This window comes from Pelodiscus sinensis, chromosome 7 (assembly GCF_052426305.1).
Source record: "Pelodiscus sinensis isolate ZL-2025 chromosome 7, ASM5242630v1, whole genome shotgun sequence".
Classification (NCBI taxonomy): Eukaryota; Metazoa; Chordata; order Testudines; family Trionychidae; genus Pelodiscus; species Pelodiscus sinensis.
The window spans coordinates 22,185,595-22,204,991 of NC_143058.1; the positions used below are offsets into that span (position 1 = coordinate 22,185,595).

Sequence of the window (19,397 nt, forward strand, 5' to 3'; positions counted from 1 at the left end):
TCCTCCTTTTTGTTATCTAGGCTCCTCGCATTGGTGTACAAACATCTTAATTTTTGCTGTTTGGCCTCATTCACATTCTTTACCCAATTTGGCACAGATGTTAAACCTCCAATATGACCTATTAGACTAGTATCCACCCCACCCTTCCTCATGTTCATTCTCCTACCCCCAGCTATATCCTTTCTTACTTTGTTTTCCTCCCTCTCAGTGTTAAAATCTGGCATAGAGATTACCTTGTCATCTCCCAACCATCTCCCCTAAATTCCTAGTTTAAAGCTCTCTTAATAAGTTGAGGCAGCCTCCATCCTAGAAGTCTATTTCCTCCCTTCTTAGGTGAAATCCATCTCTAGAGAACAGTCCTCTGTCCATAAATACCTCCCAGTGACCATACATCCCAAAGCCCTCCTTATAGCACCACTGCCTAAGCCATCTATTGATCATCATAATCCTGTCACATCTTTGTTGCCCTTCTCTAGGAACAGGCAGAATCCCACTAAAGATCACCTGAGCCTCAATTTCCTTGAGCATCCTCCCCAGCCTAGCATAGTCTCCCTTAATTCGTTCCAGCGAGATTCTAGCCGTATCATTTGTTCCTACATGAAGGATGATCAATGGATTCCTTCCTGCTCCCTTAATAATTCTCTTCAACCTCAGTTCCACATCTCGTATCTTAGCACCCGGCAGACAGCACACCCTTCTATTCTCTGGATCAGCTCTGGTTACAGGCCTATCTATTCTTCTCAATAAGGAGTCCCCAATCACATAGACCTGCCTTTTCCTAGTGACAGTGAAATTCTCTGGTCTATCTCTAGCTTCCTCTGGCTGAAAGTCCTTACCATTCCTATTTTCCCTTGTAATCCTAATGCTCAGTATTGGTGTTGTCTCCATTAAGTCTTCCCCTTTATCTACGGGACTAGCCACTCTTCTCTTCTTCCTTACCCTTCCATCTTCATTATCTACCTGCTGTACCCCTTCTTCATTTTCCAGCTCCACATACCTGTTCTTGAGCTCTATTTTTCCTTCACTGACCCATCTTTTCCTCTGCCTGGTCTTCTGAGTCACATGCTTCCACTGTCCATTTTCTTCGCCCAGCAGTCCCCCCTCTGAGGCCCTTGATCCTGCTTCCATCTGCATATCTAAGCTTTCCCCTTCAGCCACGTCATGCCTTTGCCCCAGCATCTGCTCAAACCCCCTTCTAAACTCCACCAGAGTTTGCACCTGCATCTCCAGTCCTCGGAACTTTTCTTCCATCAGCTCTATAAGGCGGCACTTCATGCAAACAAACTCCTTTCAGGTATCCCCTCCAGAATCATGTACATACCGCAGCTACCACATCCAATCATCCTCCTTGTGTTCTCTACTACTTGGGCCATGGCCACTAATGCCTCTATGTTTTATCTACTTTCTCACCAAAATCCTATTAGTCTGGTGAACACAAAAACAAACCAGAACACCCTCTCCATAGCAAAAACAAACTCCAAACAAGTTCCAATATCCAAACTCCCCTTACAAACTCCCACTCAAACTCCCCTGTTTACAGCTCTGTTTGCTTGGCTCCTGTGCCGCTGCAGCTATGTATGATATAGTTCGTCCATATATTTAACATGTAAGAACCCTACATTTCTTCCTGTTCTGTGGGAAACTCTAACATTAAGTTGTTAAAAAAACAAATATTCATTTTCTGCAGGACAAAAGGAATGTTAAGAATATTGCATGATTTTATTTCACTTTAAGGCAAAAAATATGACCAAAACGATAAAATAGTGGTACACAGCTTTATGTATTTTTTTTATTTTTAATGCTGTCTCTCCTGCATAAGAAGAACCTCAAAAAGAATTATTGTGACATCCACTAGAACATTAGCTTAGCATTTTGTGATATTTCCATCATGCATCTTTGCAAAGCTTGTACACTGGCTAAGGAGATGGACACTAAGGGCACATCTACATAGTAGGGCAAAACTCCTATTGAGTACGCAACTTCAACTACATCAGTTGCGTAGCTGAAGTCAAAATAGCTTAATGTGGCTTTTGCCGCTGTCTACACAGCCGGAACATGAAGGAAGAACATTCTTCCTTTGACTTCCCTTACTCCTCATAAAATGATGGTTACAGGAGTTGCAGTAAGAAGTCCTCCAGTTTGCCATTATTTCAAAATAATGGCTTTCTGTGTAGACAGGCACTACATTATTTTGGAATAACGTGAATTATTTTGAAATAACGCTGCTGTGTAGACATACCCTAAGTTTCAGTGGACAGGAAACACTGTAACTTTGTAAAATTCCTGGATAATGGACTTATCTATTTGGCTATGACATATTTAGATTTCATTTTACTACCCCTGAAGAGAATGAAAATAGGTTCAGCTTGTTTCTCAAATCTCAGAACTTGCTTTTTCTTTTTCTTACATAGGTTTGTGACAAATTTGAAGGGGAAAGAGTCTTGAATAAATAAAAGGGAGATTGAACTTTTGGAACAATGAGGGGAAGTGTGAAGGCCCATATAGGCCCAAATATTAAGGTGGAAAACTTCTATTTTCTTGACTGAAGTGACCACTAACCAGTACACTATTTTCAGGGAGAGAACTGCAAAGCCTTAAAAGGAAAATGTATACAACAAGCCTTAATACATGCATTATTAGACTTATTCAACTGAAATTTTGACCAAATTTTTATGTCCCACAAAAGGAAAAAATAAAGAGGTTAGTTATGAAGGCCTCCATCATACATTCTAGAATTATTCCTATTCAGTTTCAGTTAATTATAACTGAATGAATTTGAGAAATAGCTAGCTTTCTTAGCATACTGCAACCATACTAAAAACAAATCCACATGCTATAATGTAGTATGATGTGTTTTTTTACACAATAGAAATATGTTAATAAAATGTAGGTGTACGAATGCTCATTGATACATTTTAAATAAAATACTTCGGTGTGAGTCTAGCGAGTCTTAAAAAAATCTATATTACCTGTTTGAATGAGTTTCTATTGTCAATTTAGTTTCAGTGACTTTGTTTCAGATCAAGAATTTCATATCACATAAACTTTTTATTTATCTTGATAGAGAAGGATAGGTGTGAAATGAAATATAATCGATTTAAGCAGCTAACCCAGCTAAAAATGGATTGAGTTACTCCTTAGAGGGTCAGATACTTGGTTCTTCATATTCTACTTTAAACAGTTAGTCTCAGCTACATTAGTGAGGATACTGAATAGATTATACTTTTTCATGTTAATGAAAACTCAGTTTTGTTGGGTAGGTTCTGCATGAAAGAATACAGTTTCATTGTATTCTTTTGTGCTACAGACATGAAAACAGATAGCTTATCAATCAAACTCACTTATTTTGCATCCTTGCTCATCTGAACCATCTCCGCAATCATCAAACTGATCACACTGCAGCTCCATAGGTATACATTTCTTATCACTACAAGCAAACTCATCCTTTTTACAAGGTCTTGCTTTATATGGGATCTTATCTGCATAATTACAAAAGAAAAATCACAAAAAGATTAGCATTTCATATAGTTTGCACTACTTGCACATAAAAATGGAAATGACCGTGAAGCATTAGCATTGCAAAGATATCAAACCTAATTGCCCTGAGAGTTAAATTATGACACACAAACTTTCAATTAAGCTTTTCTTAAGAATAATTAGATCTTTGCAATACAATTTACCTTTAATTGTTTTGAAATCTAAATGCCTCAAAAGGTAAATCCACCTACCACAGTGATCTTCATCTGAGTTATCACCACAGTCATCAATCTCATTGCAAATCTGATCAGGTCGCAGACAAACCCTGTTGTTTCTACATCTGTAGGGTCTTGTTGGTGGGCATGGAAATTTGACTGTTGAAAGAAAACATAAGAACATCTTTTCATATAGAATAATAACAATCTTTTGTACTTATGCACAACCATCCTGCATTTGCACATAAAGCTTACCTATGTGTTGTGTCTTCCTCCAGTGTAGCAAACAAGCATTGGATGTGCAAGCATTGCATGATTGTATGCCCTTCAGATACGATAACTTGGCATTTAAGCAGTTATTACTTTATGAGTATTTTATTTTACAAGTCTGAAATTAGAATTTTAGGGAGACAATTTTTAAGGCCGTAAAATAGTTGATATTTTCAAAAGGAGGAAGGAGATATTTGAATTGCTCAAAACCTTATCAAATGCTGAAGCAGAGCCAAGCTAATTATGCTATCAATAACATAGCTTCCTTTATGAAAGCTTAAACAATGCCAAAAAACTCTCCTATTGTTCTAAAATTTAGCAAGTAGCAGTGAGAGATTCTATGATCAAAATGAAGGCTGAGAGGGCATACCATTACTAATGATAAACAGAGGCTAGGGACACCATTCCTAACCATCCTGGCTAATAACATATTTTGGCAACCGTGTACCGGGGGTAAACACCAGGGAGGGAAAAGAGCTATTTAAGCTACAGGACAAAGTTGGCAGGACTGCCCATGAGTAAGTTTAGACATAAAATTAGAGGAAGGTTTCAAAGCATAAGAGGAGGGATGTTTTGGAATAACTTTCCAATAGGAGTAGTGAGGGCAACAAAACCAACTCGTTTTAGTATAGTTTTAATATTTCATGCTTGCCTGAGATATTAGGTTATTGCACTCAATTACTTGATTACTCATGAGGTCCCTTCCAATTCTGCATTCTTATGCTGAAAATCATTGATTTTATTCTGAGATTGTGGCCTTGTCTATACTACCACAGACTATCAATCTAAATTAGGCAACTTCAGCTACATAAATAATGTAGCTGAAGTCACCTTATTTAGGTTTGCTTACCATGGTATTCTTACAGTGACAGCTGACACTCTACCTTGACTCCTCTTACTCTTCTCTTTTTCATGGTGTGCTGGAGTCAACGGGAGAGTGCTTGGTGGTCAATTTATTGCTTCTATACTAGATGGCTGTGTCTACATTGGCACCCTTTTCCGTAAAAGGGATGCTAATGAGACACTTCGGAATTGCAAATGCCGCGGGGGATTTAAATATCCCCCGTGGCATTTGCATGAACATGGCTGCCGCTTTTTTCCGGCTTGTGGTTTTGCCGGAGAAAAGCGCCAGTCTAGACGGGATCTTGCGGAAAATAAACCCTTTTCCGGAAGATCCCTTATTCCTGTACTTTCAAGTAGGAATAAGGGATCTTCCGGAAAAGCGTTTATTTTCCGCAAGACCCTGTCTAGACTGGCGCTTTTCTCCGGCAAAACCCCGAGCCGGAAAAAAGGGGCAGCCATGTTCATGCAAATGCCGCGGGGGATATTTAAATCTCCCGCGGCATTTGCAATTCCGAAGTGTTTCATTAGCATCCCTTCTACGGAAAAGGGTGCCAGTGTAGACACAGCCTGTGTCTTCTGGAACACTTTTCTGGCTAACATAACTTTTGGCACCTGCGGGGAGTCGTTTATTTATGCTGATAGGAGAGCTCTCTCCTGTCGGCCTGGAGTGTGCTCACCACCTGCCCTGCAGAGGCCTAGCTGAATTGGTACAGATGTGCTGATGCAACGCTGTATGTGTAGACATACCCTGAAATCCTTCAGCATTCCATGGACTAAATATATGAGTGCTCGCATGTCCATTAAATTCCACACTTTCTGGGGAAGGAAAGAGTGGCATTTAGAGGTATTTATGCAAGGGGAAGGTGGTGGGAAATAAAATGAAGTAGGGTTCAGAGCTTGTTTTAGTAAAACACTATGCCGGAGATGGGCCTGTCTTTGTATGCTGATTTTTCTCACTGAGACTATTTTCCCCAGAACCTCTACCTCCCCAGGAACAGGGGAAAGAGATAAATTCAGGAGGGCAGACTCAGGGTACGTCTACACTACAGCGCTAGTTCGAACTAACTTAGTTCGAATTAGTTAATTCGAACTAAGCTAGTTCGAACTAGCGCATCTAGAACTAAAAACTAGTTCGAACTAGCGTTTTGCTAGTTCGAACTAGCGCGTCCACACTGATTGGACGCAGGGGGGCATTTAAGGGCAGCTGAAACCGGTTCTGGCAGGGCATCAGGTCAGCAGTTGCTTTGTGTGGCTGCTGTCTGAGGCTATCTGAGGCTCGTGCTTAAAGGGACCCCCCCTGGACAGCCGGTTCTCAGCTTTTCCTGCTTGCTTGCCAACCTCGCCGAGGGACAGCAAAGCGTCGGTCTCTGTGCCCGTCTGTGTCGGTGCTTCCCTTCGGGGGGGACCGCCGCAGGTGGCAACATGGAGCCACGGCTCGCCCTGCACCTTCTGGTGCACGTTCTGGACTTGCTGCTGCAAGCCTGCCAGCAATGGCTCGAGGCTGCCTGGCACCACCTGGGGAACGTCAGCCCCCTGCCTCTCCGCCTGGCCGCCCTGGGGGCCGTGGAGGAGCCGCGGCGGCGCCCCGGCACCGGCGTGCCCCGCCGCATCTGGTGTCTGGACACCAGCAGCGACTGGTGGGACCGCATCGTCCTGGAGCGCTGGGACGACCGACAGTGGACCCAGAACTTTAGGATGAGGAGGGACACCTTCCTGGAGCTCTGCGAGTGGCTCGCCCCTGCCCTGCAAAGAAGGGACACTCGCATGAGGCCCGCCATCCCCCTCCAGAAGCGGGTGGCCATCGCCCTCTGGAAGCTCTCCACGCCGGACAGCTACCGATCCGTCGGGAACCAGTTCGGCGTGGGGAGATCCACTGTCGGAGCAGTGCTCATGCAGGTACGGCGCTCGTCGGCCACCGAGCCGGGGGGGAGGGGGGCTGCGAGGAGGGGATGGGCCGCCCCAGGGACAAAGGGGGGGGCGGGAGGAGGCGAAGGCGCCCCGCACCGGAGGGGTCGGGCTGTCCCGGCTGTACTACACGCCGCCAGGGGGGTTGCTTCCGGGAGTGGGGCGCGGGGCACTGCCAGGGCACGCACGCTCCCAGCCACCCGGGCGCCCCACTGATTGACGCTTTGCTGTGTCTCTCTCCGCAGGTGGTCAAGGCCATCAACCGGGTGCTGCTCCGCAGGGTGGTCCGCCTCGCCGACCCGGATGCCGTCATCCGGGGATTCGGCGCCCTCGGCTTCCCCAACTGCGGGGGGGCCATCGACGGGACGCACATCCCCATCCGTGCCCCGGAACACCAGGCGTCCCGGTACGTGAACCGCAAGGGGTACTTCTCCGTCATCCTGCAGGCCGTGTGTGACCACCGGGGACAGTTGACGGACATAAATGTGGGCTGGTCCGGCAAAGCACACGACGCCCGGGTGTACCGGAACTCCTCCGTGTGCCAGCGGCTGCAGGACGGGACCTTCTTCCCCGACCGCCACATCAGGGTCGGGGACGTGGACATGCCCGTCTGCCTGGTGGGGGATGCCGCCTACCCACTGCAGCCCTGGCTCATGAAGCCCTACACGGGACACCTCAATCCCTCCCGCCAGGCCTTCAATAACAGGCTGAGCAGGGCCCGCATCGTGGTGGAGGGGGCCTTCGGGCGACTGAAAGCCCGCTTTCGATGCCTCCTCACCCGTCTGGACCTGGCCGAGCACAACATCCCTCCCGTGGTGGCGGCATGTTGTGTGCTCCACAATTTGTGTGAGCGGAAGGGGGAGGCTTTCTTGCCAGCCTGGATGGCTGAGGCTGACCGCATGGCTGGACACTACGGTCAGCCCCGCACCGCCGCCGTCCGGGAAGCCCAGCGGGGGGCCATCCGGATCCGGGAAGCCCTGCGGGACAGCTTCCAGGTGGAGGAGGAGGAGGACTGACCTCTCCCTGCATGCCCCACCGGGGCCTTCTTCCACCCTACCCCCCCCCTTCCCCTTTCCCCTCCCTATCTACTGTACAATAAAGACACCTGTTTTTCCAACAAAAACGTCTGTTTATTTCAGAGAACTGGGGTGGGGGAGGGAGGAATGAAGGTGGGAGAAGGGAGGGGGAAACCTGGGATGAGGGAGCTGGAAGGGGAGGGGAGGGAAGGGAGGAAGGGAAAGGAAAGCTCAGGGGTGGGAGTCTGGGTGCCTCTCCCGTCTCGCCACACTGCGGGTCCGGGGGCGTCGGTGGGGAATGGTTGTGGAGGGGGGGGCAGAGAGGACAGGGGGTGTGGAGGAAGCAGGAGCGGAAGCAGGAGCGGAAGCAGGAGGAGCAGGAGGAGCAGGGGGAGCAGGGGGAGCAAGAGGGGGAGCAGGGGGAGCAAGAGGGGGAGCAAGAGGGGGAGCAAGAGGGGGAGCAGGGGGAGCAAGAGGGGGAGCAAGAGGGGGAGCAGGGGGAGGAGGAAATGGAAAGCGGTCTAGCAGGCTCTGGAGGTGGCCTCGCAGGGCACGGCCCTGCTCCTCCAGGGCCTCCAGACTCCTCTGGCGCAGCCTGAGGTCCTCCTGGACCCAGTGGTCCTGGAGACGGAGCTGTCGGTCCAGGAACCGGAGATGCCGCCTCTGGTAGTCCTCCTGGTTCCTGGCTGTCCTGCTTGCCCGGGCGCGGGCGGCTGCTGCAGGCGGTGTGGTGCGCCCTGCAGTCCCCGGTGCTGCAGCTGTGGTGCAAGAAGACCAGCGGTCAATTACCCCAGGGGCCCAGGTGTGTGAAACCCAGCTCCCCTCTGCAAGGCCAGGGCCCCTGCAGGATCCCCAGCTGCTGCTCCGTAGTGGGCAAGGCCCAGGCGCACGGTCCCGGGGCTCCCTCTCGCCCCAGCCCCCCGTACACATAAGGGGAACACGAGGGTACTCACAGGTGGACGCCTCCCCGGCCTCTGATGATGCAGGCGAGCGGCTCTGTGGGGTGCCTCGGGGGTCCCGGGTCCTGGGAAGGCTGGCGGCAGGCTCCTGGCTCTCAGAGCCCTCTTCCTCCTCCTCGGTGTCCAGGAGCGGTCCCTCTGCCCCGGGGTCAATCACGTCCCGGGGGGCAGGGACGGCATGAGGCCCCAGGATGCGGTCCAGGGCATGGAAGTGGGGGCAGGCCTCCGGGTCAGCCCCTGGCAGGCAGGCCCGGGAGTAGGACTGCCGCAAGTCTTTAATCTTGCAGCGCACCTGCTCCCGGCTGCGCTGGTGGCCCCTGGCGGCCAGGCTGGCAGCCATGCGTCCATAGACGGCCGCGTTCCGGTGGCTAGTGCGGAGATCGTGGACATTTGAGGCTTCCCCCCAAACCTCGATGAGGTCCACGATCTCCGCACTTGACCAGGCGGGCGCCCGCCTTTTGCGCCCCCGGGCAGGCTCCCGGGAGCCGCCAGGCTGGTCGTGGGGAGCAGTGGAGGGCTGGGAGCCCTCGGATGGCTGGCTCATCCTGTGGCAGGTGCAGGCTGTGCAGGCACGGGTGCTGGCAGCCTTGCAACTGGCACAAAGTGAGTAGCCAGCCCGTGGCCCTTTAAGGGCTCCGGGGCCGGGAGGGGGGCAATAGAGTTTCCCTGGTGTTGGCCAGAGTGGCCACCAGGGAAACCTGGGAAGCCTTAGCCTCCCACTAGTTCGAACTAAAGGGCTACACAGCCCTTAGTTCGAACTAGCTAGTTCGAACTAGGCGTTAGTCCTCGTAAAATGAGGTTTACCTAGTTCGAACTAAGCGCTCCGTTAGTTCGAATTAAGTTCGAACTAACGGAGCGCTAGTGTAGCGCATAGGAAAGTTAGTTCGAACTAACGTCCGTTAGTTCGAACTAACTTTCTAGTGTAGACATACCCTCAGTGAGGTGCATGGCTTCTCCTTCATCTCAGGCCCCTCCCTAGACAAAGATTTTCCCCAACTTCCATGCCCTCCTGCAGCCTACAGACCATCTATGTGCACTGAATCAAATGGCAGCATTTCCCCGATGCCACTTCTTCTCTGACCCTGCTTTGGCTAGGGTTCAAGGCACAGCAGTAATCCTGGGAATATTATGAACCTCAGAGATGTATCAGAGTAACTGTAACCTTATTTGAGAGGGGAAAAATGATATGTAGGCATTGTCCTTTCTCGTTTTAAAATCACCACTGGATTATAGAACAATAGAATTTAACTTTTGTTTTTAGCTATCCCTACTTTAAGCATACCCATAGTTAAGATATGCTTTTCATCGTTTGACTTTTAAAAGTTTAACTGATTTATTGTTTTTGACAGAAAAGATGCAGGAAAGTGAGTTCAATATTCTCTTAAACTGAGAGTTGTAAATTGTACATATATCTACTTCACAAATTCACTTCAGTGCCATCAAATACAAAGCATTAAATTGACAAAAGACATACCACACATTTCAGGGACTTCATCTGAGTTGTCTCCACAGTCATCTTCTCCATCACATACCCAAACATGGAGTTTACAAAGTGAATTGTTGCACAGGAACTCATCAGCTTTACATATATTTCCCCCTTGAAGAAAGAAAGAAACTGTGAATTCATGGTATAAATAAAACAAATGCACCCTATTTCCATTTGTAAATATGCTACCTTCAGCTAATGAAATATGGGGAATAAATGAAAGAGTCAAATCCCAGGGGAAGTTTTGGGAAAGGCATGCAGAAAGGGGAGATGGCCATTAAATATATTTTCCCCCACAAAACAGACATCCATTGTTTTCTTCATGTTGTGGCTACTGTACTGGAACCATTTCTGTGTGACTTTGAGTGGCTAAGGCAGGGAAGCAGGGACAGGAGTCAGGAGACAGCCACTCCAAATAGCATGTCTCCATTGTAGTTGCTCGCATCTCTAATAGTTAAAATATCTTAGAATCATGGAACCATAGGATCAGAAGTTACAGCAAGGGTCATGTAGTCTTATGCTCTGCTGAAAGGCAGGATTTGCTGTGTCTAAATAAACAGGTGGTTACCCAATCTCCTTTTGAAAACCTCTTTTGAAGGGGCTTATTTTAAATCTTCTATTGTAGCTTTTCTTTATTGCAGAGGAGTTCTGAGGGCAGAAGACTTGAGGCCATCAGGACACAAAGCTTCAAGGAAGTGATACAAACCAAGAAAAACACAAAAACGGGTTCCAGCTTATTCAAGGCCCTACCCCTACAGGTTTCTCCAAAATGGATTCTGATTCTCCAGTTTTGACTCTCTATTACTCCTCCCAAATCCACTTTTCCACAAACCATACATTCCAGAAATGACTACGCAATAGAGCATAGCAGTCCAACAGCCATGGAAATACCTTTTCTGGTTTTTTTCCAGTGTCAGAGAGGAAGGTTTGGGTTTGCTTGTTAATTCAGTTTGAAAAAGGGATTTATTTTGCAAAGGTCCATTATGGAACAGACATTATTTTGTATCTCATAAAACCTGAATTTAAGAAATAGTTTATTATATTTCTTCCTTTCCCAATAAGCCTCTTTCCTGTAGTGGCATAACTTATATTCCATTAAAAACCACATCAATTAACATTTAGATTATTAAATATGTTGTTAATTATTTTGATCTTGCCTCAATTATATCACAGTACAGAATTGATTTCCTTTATGAAATTAACAAGAAATATAGTAAACAATAACAGGTGGTTGAGTGTTTAGTTTTTAAAATATTAAAACCATTAGGAAGATTGCCATGCATACTGAATACAAACAAAAGAATAATTTGTCCTGTTTACTGCTTTTCAGCACTCTACCTAAGTAATGTAGTCATTTTTGTTTTGTTCAAGGTTTTTAATAATCCATCGACTTGAAGTTTTCACAATAGGAACAGATGTTGTAGTATTAAGAACAGCTTCTGGCTTCTTGTATTTATTTGTGATAGCAGTAACTAATGAAATGACAGGCTCAGTTGCTATTTCAATATAAGGATCAGCACTGTTTATATGTTTGAGTATCTATTTGATTGATAATAACAGCATTTTTTTCCCTCTGATCACAGCATCGGTTTCTTTTTTCTTATATAATATGGCAGTTATTGACATCATCTACTTGAATCTAGGACGGTCCTCAAAGAATGGTTAGAGTCACTTTATATTTTCATTTGCACATTGGAGTTGTTTAAACTTGAATGCAAATTGTTTTAAATGTGAAAAGTGTAACTTTTATTGGTCTAAACAAGCAGTTGGTCAGTTGGGGTTAAAGAGTTGATAAAGTGGGATTTGTTCTGCAGTTCATAGGGACAAGAAGGAGTTTGCTATTCCTGCACATCCTTTCATCCTTTCCATTTACTTGGAGACAATAAAAGCTGTTGGTAATATGCTGAAAACTGTATTTTCCTAGAACAGCTTTGAAATCTTTCTTGGAGAAATGTGGACTAGTTCCCCTGGAAATATGCAAAGATCAATCCCCTAATTTTTGTTTTCAGTTGCAAAGTCTTGTGATATATTTGCTTCTCTCACCTACAATGGTGCATCTTGACAAACTTCACAAAAGTTATCCCTGTTTTTCTTATGTTTCAGAGGTGAATTGGATGGCAATCTCTGGTACCCTGAATAATACTTTTGCAAATAGGTAGGTCTGCCATTTAACTCACAGAAGTCTAAACCTTTTCACTTTCATGGACTACCTGATAAATGTATCAAAGTTTTCTTTTTCTTCATTTTCTACAGCTCCTACTTTACAATGACAATACTTTCCACAGATTACTGTGCAAGATTTATATCTTAGTCTCTGTACTATTCTGGAATCATGAAGAATAATCTGGTTGTGGTATCAAACAATTCATCATGCAAGCCAAAATCTCACCCAGCTTTGTTTATAAATTTGGAATCTACTAAGAGTTTTTTTTTACCACATAGAGTATTTTCATTTTATGATTAGCATCTTTAATATCGTTTGGTAGTTATCTGTGATATGTTAGGAGACAAGCTGAATTTTATGTTATGCCAGAGGAGCTAGTATGACCTCTGGAGTCAGCCACTCTCACTTGCAAGAATACATGGTTTCTAGAGCATGTACCCTGTCACACTGAGTGTTAACATGTGCTATTCTGGGGACCAATATACACTGTTCATAGGCAAATATTCATACTTCTTTTTGGTATGAATTAGTGTTCCAGTTCTTGTCCTCTCCCCTTCCCCAAATGAATTAAATTCTAATGAAAGGGACTTTCTTTACCTTCTACTAGCATAACAAATGTTAATATTTGTAAAATTAGGAGAGAGCTGTAATCAATATATTATATAGATGCTGATCCTATGGTCTGTTTGTAGCCTCATGCAAAAAGCAACCTATGACATTGTCCTACTCCCACGAATTGCTCTCTTCAACCCAATCATATAAGCTCCTTTGTTCTGTGTTTTGTGGCAAAGTTCTAGCCATACTCTGTGTGTCTCATGCTACTGGCAGATACTATTAGCCTCAGAGACTTGCTGTGGTCCTAGACACACCTGTTTCTCTTTACAGGAGGCAGGCTCCATAGCTTAGTGACCCATACTCATCACAGGCTAGTCTATGGTTTTGGGTGAAAGCCCCCATGATAGTCCTGGTCTCCCTTCTTGGGACAGACTCTGTGTTGATGTGGGGGAAGGTCTGGGGGGAACCTGCGCCTGCCCACTACTCTAGGTTCTAGCCCAGGGCCCCTAAAGTAGCAACAGTAGTCAAGGTCGTTTTTCCTTCTGACTTGGCACGTCCCCAAACAACTCCTTCAAAATGTCTCCTTCTGGTACCTGTTAACCAACTCTCAGCTCACAGATAGCTTCTTCTCCTTCCTCCCTTTTCTCCTTCCGATCTGTCACGCTTTGTCTCCCCCCTCTCCTTACCTAGGGGAGGCCTTGTAACTCAATGCCACTGGCTGTAACTGGCTTCAGATGTTGTGTAACTTGCCTGAGGCAGCAATCTAGTTAATTAGCCCCAGGTGTTTGCCTGGCTTCATTCTATTGCAGCAGGCTCTAGTAGTTTACTCTGGAAAGAGAAAACCACTTATCCAGTGCCCTGTATCTGCCTTCCACTAGAGTGTGGCAATCTACTGACTTAGGCCTGTCACAGTTTGTACAGCACATAGCACAGCAGGGACATAGTGCACAACAAAAGCTCCCTGATACTTCCCAAACACTGATTAAAAAAAGTTACACGCTTTGGTAATAGTGTGCTTGAATAAGATAACAGCTATAATGAGAGCTACTAGAGAAGATGCTTAGTGAGATTGTTAAACCTGTTTATTAAAGTAAGCCACTTCTTAGCTCTAGGGCACCTTGTCAAGCTTTTTATTGAGCCCTCTGTTGTCCATATCTATAAGAGTCCTGACACTCTTTGATCACACAAAGTAAGGCTCCCTGGCTGACTTTGTAGTTGCTAATATCACTTCAAGACCTTTTTCCCAGGTAGATAAACCCCATCGGCTGCTTGATGTCCACTTTCCTGCATAGCTTCCTCTACTGTGCTGTTTCCCACTATGACACTTTCACTCATAGCTATCATTGCTTTTCTCTCCTAAATTTGACTTCTAAAAGGATTCAGAAATAAAGAGGTCAGCTTAGTGAAACAAAAGTTTGTGATTGTAAAAATGGTATTAATTCAGTCATATAAGTATTGTTCATCTATGCCCATGTAGGAGCAGAAGCAGAGTTTTGACATTGGGTCATCTAGACTGCATTGCTTTTCCAGGATACCAGAGGTATCCTGTAAAAGCAACACTGCGTCCAAGGAACACATCTGATTTTTCAATTTCTTTTTTCAGAAAAGTGGATGCACTCTTTCACTATCCCTACAAACCTCATTCTACGAGGAATAAGGGATGTGTTTTCAACACTTTATTCCAAAATTTGGCACTGTGTAGATGCATCAAATTTCAGAAAAGCCTCTTCTGAAAGTAAATCAGAAAAAGATACGTACAGTAAAACTCCATTAGTCCGGCATCCAATGCTCCAGGACTCCTGATGGTCCGGCACCATCAGGAACCCGGAAGTGCTGGGGCAGCCAGACAGGCTTCCTCCATTCAGCTGCTGCTGAAACTGACCAGCAGCTGAATCGGGAAGCCGGGAGCAGAGCAGCTGGGGTGCTGCTGGGTTGGTCTCGTAGCGCTGCACCTCGGGGCTGCGGGACCAACCCGGCAGCACACAAGCTGCTCTTGGGGATGCCTGGGGTCCCCGATTCAGCTGCTGCTGAAACAGATTAGCATTCCAGGAAGTCCGAGGGGCAGCGCTACGGGACCAACCGGGCAGTACTCCAGCTGCTCTGTCCCAGGCGTCCCCAAGAGCAGCTGGAGTGCTGCCGGGTTGGTGCTGTAGTGCATAGTCAAAAAGGGTGTGTCTAAACTACAGGGTTTTTTTTTTAAGTAGCCTTTTTTTGAAAAAACTTCCCCTGCATTTAGACTGCTGCTGTGTTCTTTCGAAAGTAAATCGAAAGAATGCGGCAGTTTTTTCGACCACGGAAAACTTCATTTTACGAGGAATAATGCCTGTTTTCAAACGTGGTCTTTCGAAAAAAGTCTCTGTGTAATGCAAACTGTGCTTGCTTTTTCAAAAGTACTGGTTGTAGTCTAGACGCTCTTTTTCTGAAGAGGCTTTTTCGAAAGTATCTTTTGAAAAAGCCTCTTTCAAAAGAGGCTTTCAGTCTAGACATAGCCTAAGAGGAGGGAATAAGCAGGAGTATTTAATAGATTTATAGACTTCAAGGACAGAAGGATTATCTAACCTGATCCCTTTTATACACAGATAACAGAATTTTCATAAGGATATAAGACCAGATGTATGGGGTTCATCTAATACTGTTGTCTGACATGGCCAATGTCATATGCTTCAGAAGGAATGAACTGAATATGGCAATTTCAAGTCATCCATCCCCTGTCATCCATTCCCAGATTGTAATTATTGGAAATTTAGGGATACACAGAGTATGGGGTTGCATCTTGGTCCAACGTGGCTAATAGCTACTATTGGACCAATCTTCCATGATCCTATCTCATTCTTTTTTTTTCACATAATGGCATTTCTGGTTTTCAGAATATCCCTTGGCAACAAGTTCCACAAATTAGCCATGCACTTTTGAGGAAGCTCTTTTCTTTGTTTTACATCGGCTACCTATGGATTTTATTGGGTGACCTCCAGTTCTTCTGTTACATGAAAGAATAAATAATGCTTCCCTATTGGCTTTCTATATACCATTCTTCATATTACAGATCTCCTTCATATTACCCCTTAGTCATCTCTTTTCTAAACTGAATCATTCACTTCTTTTTAATCGCTCCTCATATGGAAGCAGTTTCATATCCCTAATGATTTTTATTGCCTTCTCTGCAATTAGAATTTTCAAATTTTAATATATCTTTTTTGGAAGACAGGGCAACCAGAATCACAAAGAGCATTCAAGGTATGTGGGTTACTTTGATTTATATAATGGCATTAGGATATTTTCTATGTTATTATATATCCCCTTTCTAATGGTTCTTAACACTTTGATGGGTTTATTTGAATGCCAGTGCACACTGAGCAATTGTTCTCCATGATAATTCCAAAATGTTTTTCTTGAGCGGCAATAGCTAATTTAGATCCAATCATTTTGTACAAGTAGTTGGGATTTTTTTCTCGGTATATCACTTTTCATTTCTCAACAACATAGAATTTCATACACCATTTTGTTACCTAGTCGTCTAGTTTAGTGAGATTCCTTTGTGACTCCTTGCAATCTGCTTTGGATTTATCTAGTTGGAGTAATTTTGAATTGTCTGCTAATTTTGCTTGCTCACTGTTTATCCCCCTTTCCACATCATTTATGAATATACTGAACAGCAAGTCCTGTTGTGTAAAGCCTCTGCCCAAAGCAGTATAATGTAAATGTAAGTTTCAGTATAATGTGAATATAAGTTTTGTAACCTTTTTAGCTCTGAAATATTCCATTACGCAAGAAAGAGATCAGAAGGATTCTTGTGATTCAGCATAATCACATTGTTGCTCTCAGAAGTAATTAGAATATAGATTGTGTTATGAAGAAAATATGACGAATGATTCTTTGTATTGAAATAGATTGATACCTTTTGTATAAACAATTGTATCCCTTTTCCCATGTGTGAAACGATTGTATAGTTCTTGGGGAGGGAGAGTGAGTGGATGTACAGTTAAAAGAGCCTCTGATTTGGTGGCTGATGTGGTTGGGTCCAGTGATAAAATCACTAGTGTAGATGTGTGGGCAGAGTTGGCACCTCGGCTGATTGTAGGGATGGATTCCTGGATAATTATGATGGAGATATGTTGTGCGGTTACTGGAAATAATTTGTTTGAGATTAGGGGTTGTCAGTAAGCTAGGACTGGCCTTTCCCCCAAGCCTCTTCAATTTCATCACTGGACCCAACCACATCAGCCACCAAATCAGAGGCTCATTTAACTGCACATTCACTAATATGACCTACGTCAACAAGGCCCCACTGCCATGTATATTGGCCAAACTGGACAATCTCTAAGGGAAAGCATTAATGGACACAAATCAGATATCTGAAAAGGCAATATACAAAAATCTGTTGGGGAACACTTTAATCTGCCTGGACACTCATTAATGAATCTCAAAGTCACCGTGTTGTTTCAGGCCAATTGCACAAGCCAAAAACACAAGGAAGAATTGGAACTTAACTTCATTTACAAGTTTAACTCTTATGCAAATGGTATGAACAGGGACATTGGCTGGCTCACACACTACCTTCCACATCCAAACTTGTGGAGGTGCTAATGGTTCTTATCAGCCTCTCGTAACTATTTGAACCATCTACTCACTGTCTCTCTCTTTTTTTCTTTCCCCCTCCTTTTTTTCCTACTCCTTCCCCCTCTTCCCTTATTTATTCTTGGATCTGGATTTTTAATATTCCTGTCATCTGAAAAAGTGGGTTGCGCCCATGAAAGCTCATGATCCCATCTATATGTTTTTTAGTCTTTAAGGTGCTACTAGTCTACTTGTTGGGGGGATTTCTTGGTCTATATATTATTCATGAGAATTATTCATGAGAATTAATGAGAACTGTTTTTTCTCTTCAAATATTCCGTGTTGATTTGACCCAAGAATAGAGTCACTTATTCTGCTTCATTATTTGCAGTTCAGGATCCAGTCAAATCAATAGGAGAAAATGTTTTAAACTAAACTGTTAACATGAACCAGCTATTAAAAAATATGGTCAATTTAAATATCCCTAGCAACAAGAAGACAATTTCTACTGACTCTTTATCAAAGTCTCCTGTTACCAAGCAGTGAAGTGATAACAAAATCTTGAAAGTCATCACGTGTATGACATTATGTTCTGGCAAACAGAATCTCAATGTCTCTTGAGTAGACTATAAGGGAAATTAAGATAACAGAGTACCCACAGAGAAGAAAATTCTAGTCTTTGTGGTGATGAACCAAAATATAAATCTTAGTTCTATTTTAGGGAATTAAGTTAATCTTGTGGCAGACACATATGTTTGAGTTCATCAGTTATTTAAGTCCTAATTCAAAATGCACTCAATAAATAGGATATATTTTATGAACAACAATGGGGTTTGGCTCAAGCATTCAATTCCAGAAAAATCTCTCTTGGATGAAATACCCTGTACACAGGAATACTCTATGGCTATGTCTAGACTGCAAGCCTCTTTCGAAAGAGGCTCTTTCGAAAGATACTTTCGAAAGAGCCTCTTTCGAAAGAGAGCGTCTAGACTGCACGCGGAATTTCAAAAAAGCAAGCCGCTTTTTCGAAAGAAAGCACCCAGTGAGTCTGGATGCTCTCTTTCTAAAAAGCCTGTTTGCTTTCAAGAACGCCTTCTTTCGAAAGAGCACTTTCGAAAGAAGGCGTTCTTCCTCGTGGAATTAGGTTTACCACCGTCGAAAGAAAAGCCGCATTCTTTCGATTTAATTTCGAAAGAACGTGGCTGCAGTCTAGACGCAGGTGAAGTTTTTTCGAAAAAAGGCTACTTTTTTCGAAAAAACCCCTGAGTCTGCACACAGGAAACTCATATATTTATATTATTATACAATATTCATTCTTATTGCAATAAGTATTCCAAATACAACTTAAAGCTTACAGAAGGAAAAGGAAATAATAGATTTATTCAAGGAAAAAACCAGATATATGCTTTACATAAAAAGACAAAATGTTAGTAACTGTTTACACTGAATCACATTGTTAAAATGATATAACTGAAGCACTTTAAAAGGCAGCTTTAATAAATACAAAATGTTTGTATTTATATTTTTAAAACTTTATCGATCACCTTCTTATAGTGATTCATGTTTCATCATTTCCAAATATGATATACTCTGCTCATTTAATATTTCTATTTCCCTTTATAATCATAGTATCATAGAATATTGGAATAGGAAGGGACTTCAAGAGGTCATTATGTCCAGTGCCCTGCCTTCAAGGTAGACCCAAGCACCCTCTACAGCTCATCCCTCATAGATTTTTGTCTAACCTGTTCTTAACTATCTCCAGTGATGGAGATTCTACAACCTCCGTAGGCATTTTATTACAGTGCTTAACCACCCTGACAGTTAGGAAGTTTTTCCTAATGTACAACCTAAACTCTCTTCAGTCTTTAAACCTGTTCAGTCCTGATATAGGGCTATATCCCTGGGACTTTTTGTTCTCTGGAGACACTATCTTTGTGAGGCCCTCTCCAG

The 19,397-nt window shown here is 44.0% G+C and overlaps 1 protein-coding gene across 1 annotated transcript in view; it reads right to left on the bottom strand.

Annotated features, from left to right (window-relative positions):
• Positions 1 to 19,397, bottom strand: part of LRP1B (LDL receptor related protein 1B) — a 1,362,068-nt gene that overhangs the window by 118,056 nt on the left and 1,224,615 nt on the right. The window contains exons 72-74 of the mRNA XM_089779714.1: positions 10,160 to 10,282; positions 3,729 to 3,851; positions 3,342 to 3,479 (exon numbers count right to left, since the gene is read on the bottom strand). Of these exons, the coding sequence (XP_089635840.1) occupies positions 3,342 to 3,479; positions 3,729 to 3,851; positions 10,160 to 10,282 (384 nt within the window). The remainder of the gene's footprint in view (positions 1 to 3,341; positions 3,480 to 3,728; positions 3,852 to 10,159; positions 10,283 to 19,397) is intronic.